The following is a 9955-nucleotide window of genomic DNA, read 5'->3' as shown; positions in this document are numbered from 1 at the left end:
TTTGGAATCCAAAAGTCCAAATTTCTGCAAATGCCTAGCCTTCGAGAACTGATCACTTACGAAGAGCTCATGTTCATCTCATAGCTCAGTCATGCAGGTTAGGTTTAGCTGTTTTATTAAGGGGAACAAAAAAACAAAGCATGGAACTACTGGCGTCCACTTCTGAGACTTTTGAGTATACAATTTTGTAGAAAACAAAAGCTATGTGTTTCGATGTAATGTACAATATGTGCAAGGGTGCCGTATATATTCTACACCGACGAGCACGGATAAAATTTCTCTGTGGTACAAGATACATTCCGACCATAATCTGAATTTGTTTGGTGCTGCCTGTGTATCGCGTTTAACTTCCAAAGCACATCATCAGCGACCTGAAGGGGGTCTGTTCCATGACAGGTAGCTGTTATCTCCCATTTTCCTGTGGGTGGCCCAGAAGAAAAAATAATCATGAGTACCTTCACCGCAGCAAGAAGTGATGTAACCACATTATCATACAGCGTGTTCACCTTGACGTAGTTGCAACCTGCGAGAAGTAGAAAATCACTAACCTTGGCTTTATCAAGTATAGCAAGGTGAACGCGAATGCCAGGAAGAAGCAGAGTCCGCCGACGGTGAGGTACGCAAGGCCCAGAAAATCGTTCTTTCCCCCGAGCCAGGTTGCGGTCGAAAGCACCAGCTTCTTCTTGCCACCAAAGCTATAGGTGTTGTAGTTGTTGTCCAACTGGACTGTGATTGTGTCGTTTTCCTTGAGATCAACATATATCCTTCCATACAGCTTTCTGAATGTCGGAAGTGCTGCAGTCCGCATCCAAACAATGAGGTCCTCTTGCTTACTCAACTGCTCAGAAGGAAAACAAGTTAGTGACTTCGGGGGCACAAGGTATCCTAAATGACCAAGAGCTTATCTTAATCAATCTACGAGAAAATTCATTGGGAGTCATTTGTCTTTAGCCTACTCCGGACTAAAAGCCTTTGTTATTATTGTTGTTTTTGTTGATGATGATGAGTCATTTGGTCTTTAAACTTTATAGCTACCATATGCTAAAAGCATAATTTCCCTATGAGGTGCCACCAATTATGCATAGAATTGGATAATGCAAAGCAAGATCCATGAACATACCGGAATACTTGGATCAAGTGTTTTTCCACCTTTAAGAGGTCCTTTCTGAAAGTTCGTTGGGAAGACATCACTCCCGAATTTGTGGTCTCTGTCACTCTTCCAAGAGATGTCCTTCTTCTCCACTCTCAAGGTTACATTGTTGTGAATGAGTTTATATGTATCATTGAACAGGCTCCATGCAATAAGACCACAAGGCACAATTGGTTTTCCGTCTACCGTTTTGGCCTCAGGATCACAATTGGTAAAGTCACTCGCCTTACTTTTATCTCTTAGCTGTGCATCATTACGGCTCTTGACATACCTGTATGTGATGAATGTTTCAATTAAGTATGGATAAATACACCCTAAATAGCAAGAAGGCTTCTCACTGACAAAAGTGTAAAACAATAAAAGTTTGAGAGAGAGGACATTGGGTAATACCTCCTATGATTCTGGTAAAAGTCATCCAGCTGATAATACACAAAAATCGGCTGCTTCATATCCTTTGTAATCTGAAGACCATGAAATCGAATGTTTCAGCTAATTACTCATTTGATTTTTTTTAATAGCAAGATGCATATCTGTAAAATAGCTGACATGTCACACACTAGTCAATGTTGTTTGCATGATATAGTTTTTCCATTCCCAAAATTTCAGGTTAGAACAATACATCCAGATAATTCCATTACCGTCAGATTCCTTGTGCAGCTTTTTGGTATACTATCATTCCGGATGTAAGCAAGCTTGTCAGTCACACCAGCAGGGACACATGCATCATCATACCGATCAACGATCTCGACAACCTGCAGTAGAGAAAATAACCAACATAAACAAAATAACGGAGCTCATTGAAATCAAGGAGAGAGAATATTGGGCATACCTGTCGTGAAGCTCGCAGCGAAACAATACCAATCGAGACAAAAATCACGCCAACAAGAACGAATACTGAAATAACCTGTGTAACATAAGAAGTTAAGCACAACCATTTGTGGGGTTTGATGTAGGGAAGCTGATGACACCAAAGGAAATCTGTACAATTGAGCTCACCCATTTTGGAGTAAGAATCGGCTTGCAAGCTGGAAGCTCCTGCTGAGTAAACTTGGAATCTGTTTGCACAGAAGGACAGCGGTTAGAAATCTCTTAATTCCAGCAAAGCTAATGGTTTTTCTTTTGAAGGATATATGTTCTTTTTATAAAAAATGAATATATGTATGTTTAGAGTCCTAAAATTTGAAATAGAACCATATTTAGAATGTTTAGAGCATCTCCAACAACAAACCCTAAAATGAATATATGTATGTATTTTATAAAAAGAACATATATCCTTCAAAAGAAAGGATACTCAAAAGAAAAACCATATTTAGAGCATCTCCAACAACAAACCCTAAAATAGAGTCCTAAAATTTGAAATAGAACCATATTTAGAATGTTTAGAGTCTCAAAAGAAATGTTTACTCCAATAGTCAGGCCTTAAATAATGCTATTTAGGAAATAAATCATGATATTAGGAAATAAATGGTTGGAGATTAAGTGGAAATGAGGATAGGGCTCTAGTATATGTGTACTATATTTAGGACCCGAGAGACTGAGCCCTATAACCATTTGATGAAATTTTATAAAATAGGGCCGCTGTTGGAAGGATGTTTTATGGTTTTGAGCCCTATATTTAAAATAGGACCATGTTTAGAGCCTCTCTTGGAGATGCTCTAAAGCAGGATCGCCAGTTAAACAAATTGCAGTATTTTTGTTGATTTCGTGAAACTCTCAGCTCCCAAGTCTCCCACCCATAGTATTAACAAAGGGGAAAAACATGGAGTCAAAGTTTATCTACCATATATTATCCTACTCCCTCCGTTCTTTTTTATTTGTCACGGTTTAGTTAAAAAATAAACTAGCGGACCACAAATGTTCAAGAACGAACAGGACATCGTATTTCAGCATTTATTTGAAACCAAACCTCGCAAGGTTATTAAATTTTTGTTCAAGCACAAAACTAGCAACTAGCCAGCCTAAAGATACCCAGAAGAAAAGGTTCTAAACCCCCAGGAAAACGGAAGGAAAGTAGAGATACTATCCTTGATCAAAGCCTGCAGATAGGTATAATATCAGCAAGATCATATTCAGGAAGAAGATCTCACACGTGGGTTTCCTGGAGCTCCTCCTGGGCTGCGCGCCGCCATCCCCGGACCCGCCGGAGCTCGACCCGGCGGCGTGGCTATCCATCCCACCAGCCGCCAAGAAAATAGCCTCTACCTGCCGCCCAAACAGACCTCGGGAAAATCACCGGCCACCGGCAGCAAGAGGCAAAGGAAGCACAACGGAAAGAACGGCGTCCCCGGACTCCGCTGCCTCGAGATCTGGTGACGGGGGGAAGGAAGGCGAGGCGGGGAAAGAAGCAGAAGAACACGGAAAGCTGGGACCTTTCTGCTCCTCTTGCCCAAGGTTACAAGAAGGAGGAGAGGGCCGGTTTGACTATACAAGAGGAGGGTGGCCGTGGTGGTGACTGGTGATCGTGTTGTGACTCGTGAGTCGTGACAAACCCCCCTCGAGCCGGCGGAGATGACCAAGGCGAGGGAGGAGTTGAATTAGTCAATGGGATTGTCCTGTTTTTTTAAAAAAAAAAAATAAACGCAGCTGGGCAATTAGCTGTCCTGCAACCGCGTGGTAGCAAATTATTGCCGTAATCTTTGATGAGGTTGCATTTTTTCCCCCTCATCTAGAATGGTGCTCGCACCTTTCCTTACCAAAGACTTGTTTTTTTTTCTCAATGCTCATATATTTTCTCATATACGTCGATGAAAATTATTTATAAGGGCTAATTTAGAAACTTAAAGATATGTTTGATTGTAATGACAGAACGGGAAGTGTAAAGCTCAAAGTTGGTAGAAAAAAAATAGTAAAATAATAAAACAAAGAAATAAGAATATCTATGATAGAGATTTTAGAATTTTTTTAAGCCTTTGGAATTTAATGGGCAATCCCTGTTCATAATCAAATAAAAATATTAAAATAATCATATGAAAGGGTGGACATCCCATACTTATGAATTTGTGGTAATACATTTTATTACCATAAAGAATCCTAATTTAAACTTGACCTCAAATTGTAAATGAAAATATAAAGTAGAAAATGATAAAGAAAACAATTTATGGAGCTATTTATTCCTTCTCCAAATAAATAACATGAAAAGTAATAAATAATAATATTTAAAGAAATTAAATAAGGCACCTCCATAAATATGCATCATATTGTAGTTTTTGATTGGTTGAGCATTTGATAATCAAATAATGAAAATGAAAATATAATAATTGAGATTAGAATTTGAAGTTAACCCAAAAGTACAATTTAGGAAATTGGTATTTAGCCCTACATTTAAATTTGGATTTGAAAGAGAGAAATACTCTGAAATACAAAACAAAGATTTATAAAAATTCAAACTATGTTCAAACTGAACATTTAAGGTGAAGAAATGTGCCACAAAAACTTGAATTGGAATTAAATCCTTGGATTTGGAATTTAAAACTGAAAAGAAAAAGAAAAAGAAATAGAAAAAAAGAATAAAAATGCGCATGGGTCGTTTCTTTCCTCGCTGTCGGCCCAAATCCCACTTCACCACGCGCGCGAGCTTGTTGCTGCCACTGTGATACGGGCCCCGCTTGTCACCCAACACTCCCACACGCGCGCCATATGACTAGTGGGCCCTTGCCATCAGCTCCTTTCCCCCACCTTCGTAACGAACCAGGCGGCGCGACAGCAGGTGCGGACTCCGGGTGGGGTCTCCTCACCCCACGACGACCCCATCAGAGCCGGCGCGCGCAACGGAACCTCCCCGGACCCGCCTCCTATAAAACCTATGCCTTGCCTCGGTACCCAAGCCATAGTCGAGTGCGCTTCGCCACGCACCAAGGAGGAAGAGAGTGCCGCCGACGTAGAACCACGGGTGCTCCATCGACAAGGCCTCGGCTAGGGGTTGGGGCCTTTGTTGAGGCATTCTGGTGTTTGTGGTGCCCTCGGCGTGCGCGATTGGGGGCCACGGGGAAGGAATTTTTGTCGAAGTCACGCTGTCGCCGCGGAACCATACATCGTCGTGGTCTGTGTCACCTATGCGGCAATCGGTGGTGAGAAACCATCCATCCTGTTCGTTTTGCTTAGCGCTTCGCGTAGCACCGATAGAGTCGAGGTTTGGTGCGTCATGCCGGAGATCTGCGCAGTCCGGCCATGGCGCCACCGCGTCGGTATTCCGCACCGCCCGGTTGGGTCGGTCGGGTGTGGCTTGGGCATCGTCCACCGTCCGATCTCGGGCGGGAGGCCTAGATTAGCCAGCTCATCGCCTTAGGACCAGGGACGTTTGATCGCATCGGATGGCCATCGCACGGTTGTGCTCGTGCGATCAAGGTACTGTTTCAGATTTAGATCTGCGTCGTTAATGCGTGATCGGTCGGTCGGATGCCCGGGTGGGTTATTTTAAATCCTAGTCGTCGAAACTAGATCCTATGGTCCCCGTTGCATACCGGTTCGGTTAAAGATCGATTTAATCCCCTTGACTTTAGATACAACGGCGCTGTATCCCCGATACCCCTTCGGCCTTGGCTTTCTTTCTAAAGAGCCCCTGGAATATTAGAGAATCAACTCGCCGTCCATCCGGCTTGGTTCTGAGTCTTATGACTTTTATGCGTTAGACCCCTGTCTTCTCTGATAATTGTGACGCAGTCCAGAGAAATAGAAAATCAGAGAAAATAAAATAGAAATGGTTTATTAGGTTAAAACAATTCCAAAAAATTGTATGATTCATAGAAAATTCATTTTTAATCTTTTTAGTCCATTCCAATTCCTATAATTTTGTAATATTATTGTTTATCACGTAGTACCTCTGTTTTGACATGAATATCACCATAAAATTTATTTCCTAATTACTCTTATATCAAATACATAAAACCTTAGGAAATTCATAACTTGCCCATTTTAATTTTAATTTGATCCATTCAAGTTGTGTTAGCCTCGTACGAATATTTACTATGCAATAACAACATTTATTATACCATGTATCATTCTTTTCTAATTAGATCTCTATTTAACCTATGTTTGTTAGTCTTGTTAATCTACTCACCATTATAATCTACTAAAATATGATCTAAGGTCAATTTATAATGTGGATTAAAGTGTAGATAGTTATTTAGAGAAAAACCTCTCATATGATTTATATTAACCAATTTATGATATAGTTTAATATGGTAATTACATAAATCCTATATAAATCATAACTTCGATCTTAGTGGTTCTCGTTCCCACGATTTCGTAGCAACGCGTAGATCATCATTATTCAGTTTGTTCTTATGTTTGGTGTGATGTTAACTTTGTCTATACCATGTTTGTTTGTATTGCTACGATTAGCGCGAGGCTTCAAGGATCTGAAGAACCACCCTGGTAACTGGAATCTCAAGTGTCAGGCAAGTTGTGCCCTTGATCCACTTTTGTTACCCAATAATATTCTTTATTATCACTATTCAATGCATAGGTTTAATTTTGATGGGACCCAATAGGTCACCCTAGAATGTTTATCTTTTACCTTGTGTATCTCTGAATCAATTGGGTAGCTATGCTATTGCTTTATATGGTTTTGGGATAATATTTCATTACATCCATGTTCCAATTATTATGTTATGTTATTTATGTTCATGATAAGATCATTATGTTAATTGGAACATGGAGCGACCACCCGGGAAAACAGTGCTACCACAAGGGTTTAATGGGACGCCCTTGGCTGATTAATTAGGAAAGCTAATGGATGACTACCTTACCCGAAAGGGGCAAGGGCAGTAGGGGAGTGGTCAGTGTAGGGAGGTCCTTAGGTTGATTTTGCTGCGATTGCGGTCAGGCTAGGGATCCCTGCATTGGAGCTTCTTATAAACTGTAGCGGGTTTTCTGAAACTAGTGGAACTTTGTAAAGGCCTCGTAGTGTTACCCTACCTCGCTTCCTTGGTAGAGGTGTATGAGATTCATTACCCCTTGGCAGATGGGTAACCTGACTTGTGGATAAAGATGTGCAACCTCTGCAGAGTGTAAAACTGGTATACTAGACGTGCTCACGGTCATGAGCAGCTCGGACCCTCACATGATTAAATTATGGAATTTAAACACAATTTGTCATTTCATTGCATTGGGATTATTTTATTATTACTTTTACTTATTATTATTAAGGTTTGGTATTTACTTATACTTAGTAATTGCTAATAAAATTTTGACCAACTTATAAAAGCAATGCTCAGCTTCAACCTTTATTTTGTTGATCAGCCTTACACTTCATGAGCTCCCACCTTTGGTGAGTTCATGCCACATTATTCCCCACAACTTGTTGAGCGATGAACAAGTGTGAGCTCACCCTTGCTGTCTCACACCCCCCCACACAGGAGAAGTACAAGTGGTTCAAGAGGAGCCACATCGAGGAGTCTGATTCGATCTAGGTGGCGTCTCCCAGTTGACTTTCTGGTGCCAAGGATGGATTTTAGTTCATGTTATATTTATCTTTTATTTTTGTAAGACTTCATCTATGTAATAAATACTCTGATTATTGTGACATTTATCTCTATACACTCTGTTATTATATATGTTGTCTTCTTTGGCGCATGTATGAGATGCACCCGGCTTTGTCCCTTAAAACCGGGTGTTACAGGAAGGGATAGCACGACCCCTTAAATAAAGTTGTTTGGTTCAAGGTCAAGGGTTGAAACAATACTATTCTAGTATTGTCCTTAGCTGTCCCTCAAAATTAGAGGGACGAGATAGGACGTTAGGGGACGTCCCTATCTTGCTTGTCCCGGGCTGTCCCGCAACCAAACACATCCTAAATCTCATATGAGATTCTCGAGAATTGAGTGGTGTTGGTGTTTTTACCCGAGGATCCCACCAACTAGTGAATGAATAATGTGTGTCCTGGCCCAGATAAGTAATGCAAGGAGACACAATGCAAGTCTTTATCCCGGTTCGGGCAAGAGAAGACCCTACTTCTAGCAGAGGGGAGATGAGACTTATATTTCTTGTACCTAAGTGCTCGTGGTAGGGAGTACAAGCAAGTTGGGAGAGGGAAGGACCTCAAGTCCCTAGCTTGATTGAGGTAAGTGCCAATATCACCATGGAGGTGAAAACCGTGAAGTGTTCCCTGCCCTGCCTTGTCACACCCAGTTTTAGAAGGTAAACCGAATGCGAACCATGTACGTGCCAGGATCAGTAATTCACGTACATAGTGATTACATAAATGACTCATCATAGCACAATGCTTCGAATTACAATAAAGAGTAAGTAATAATATTACAGACTAGAGCCATTTACATAATATAAATCAAAGTACACAGAATCGAAATGTAGCCAACGTAAACAACCCACCACAGGCAGCTGACTGGGGGAGGTCGCTAGCTTAATCCTCGAACTCGTCGAAGCCCTGGAACTTCTGGAGATCCGCCTCGACACCTTCTTCTTTACCTGAGCATAGATTGCACCAAAGGCAACCTGGTGTTTTGTGAAAGCAAGGGTGAGTACACATCAACGTACTCAGCAAATGTCCCGTTTGGCTATAGTGGACTAGCTTTATGTGGGGTTAAGGTAAAGCAATTGCTTTTAGTTGGTCAGGTAATTATTACTAGTAGAGAGCCAGGTTTTAGCATTAACCCAAGTTGTTAACCCAAAAGTACCCTTTCCAAACGGAAAGAATACCACTTACCATTACCATAGTCATAAACATCATCCTTGTCACCACCTATAAACCATACATCTCTGATCAAGTATCTCTAATCAATGGAGCTCCCTTGGCCGCTCATAACCGCAAGCACGGCTGATATATCAGTTTCATAACACTCTGCAGAGGTTGCACACTTTACCCACAAGCCGTGATTCCCTCTCTAGCCCGAGCTTGCAAGACCCTTATTCACTCCCGAGGTGAACGGCCAGGGATTCACTACGAAGCCTTTACAAAGATTTCCTAAGGCTGTAGCCGCCCATTAGGTTTCCTAAATGTACCGCACTCCTCCCCAAGGGGCGAACCAACCTTGGTAGAGCGAGTCGTATACACCGAGCCCCATTAACGGCACGACGACGAAGCGGACTACACCCCAGTTCCTCTAATTATTCAGCTAAGGGCGTCCCATTCCACCCTCATGGTTGCACTGTTTTCCCGGACGGTCATCCAACGAACCAGTCCTTACGGAGAGGCACTCGAGAAGCAGCTCAAGTCCCCTTAAAGTATCACCAGTCCAACATCATAATCATAATGACAACATCGTATCATAAGCGTTCACATCATGTTCATTGATTAAAGTAAGCAATAGCGTGAATCTAACCATAGTAACCCAAAATGTAATCAAGGACAAGGTAAATAGAAAGCTAGTCAATCCTTAGGTTGTTTGTAGTATGCAGGACAGTGAATTATAAAGTAAATGAGACATAATAGGTCAGAGGACACTTGCCTTCACCAAACAGATGCTCAGGGTCTTCAATCTCGTAGAACTCGGAGAATCAGATCACTGGGTCACCAACGGTTGATCCTCGATCCCTCGAAGCTCGGAAACGGATCGCAGTCTATTCGCGACGCAAAGCGAAGACAAACAAGCACAGGCAAACACACACACACACACACACATATATATATATATATATATATATATATATATGCATAAGAACATTACACCATTCAAAGAAAAGCATAACAATAATAAAACATGCAATACGAAAAAGAGCGCAATGCTATGGTCACACGAGGAAAAGAAACGTTGAACCCGAAGCTACGGTCAAGAAGTTAACGGGTTTACGCTAAGCAAATATTAATTGGAATATTTAATCCAATATTTCTATATTAATTGATATTAA

The 9955-nt window shown here is 41.3% G+C and overlaps 1 protein-coding gene across 1 annotated transcript; it reads right to left on the bottom strand.

Annotated features, from left to right (window-relative positions):
• LOC100284477 (uncharacterized) lies at window positions 1-3615 on the bottom strand. Its single transcript, NM_001157372.2, has 8 exons — window positions 3238-3615; window positions 2147-2205; window positions 1980-2054; window positions 1789-1902; window positions 1541-1611; window positions 1121-1421; window positions 549-838; window positions 1-418 (listed from the first exon to the last, which is right to left on the bottom strand). Exons 1-8 carry the CDS (start codon window positions 3320-3322, stop codon window positions 364-366), a joined length of 1050 nt encoding a protein of 349 aa, NP_001150844.2. The 5' UTR covers window positions 3323-3615; the 3' UTR covers window positions 1-363.
• Window positions 3616-9955: the final 6340 nt, after the last annotated feature.

The sequence above is a fragment of the Zea mays genome, chromosome 4, assembly GCF_902167145.1.
Source record: "Zea mays cultivar B73 chromosome 4, Zm-B73-REFERENCE-NAM-5.0, whole genome shotgun sequence".
Classification (NCBI taxonomy): Eukaryota; Viridiplantae; Streptophyta; class Magnoliopsida; order Poales; family Poaceae; genus Zea; species Zea mays.
Note: the sequence above shows the minus strand (reverse complement) of the source record. Positions and strands in the feature narration are given on the sequence as shown.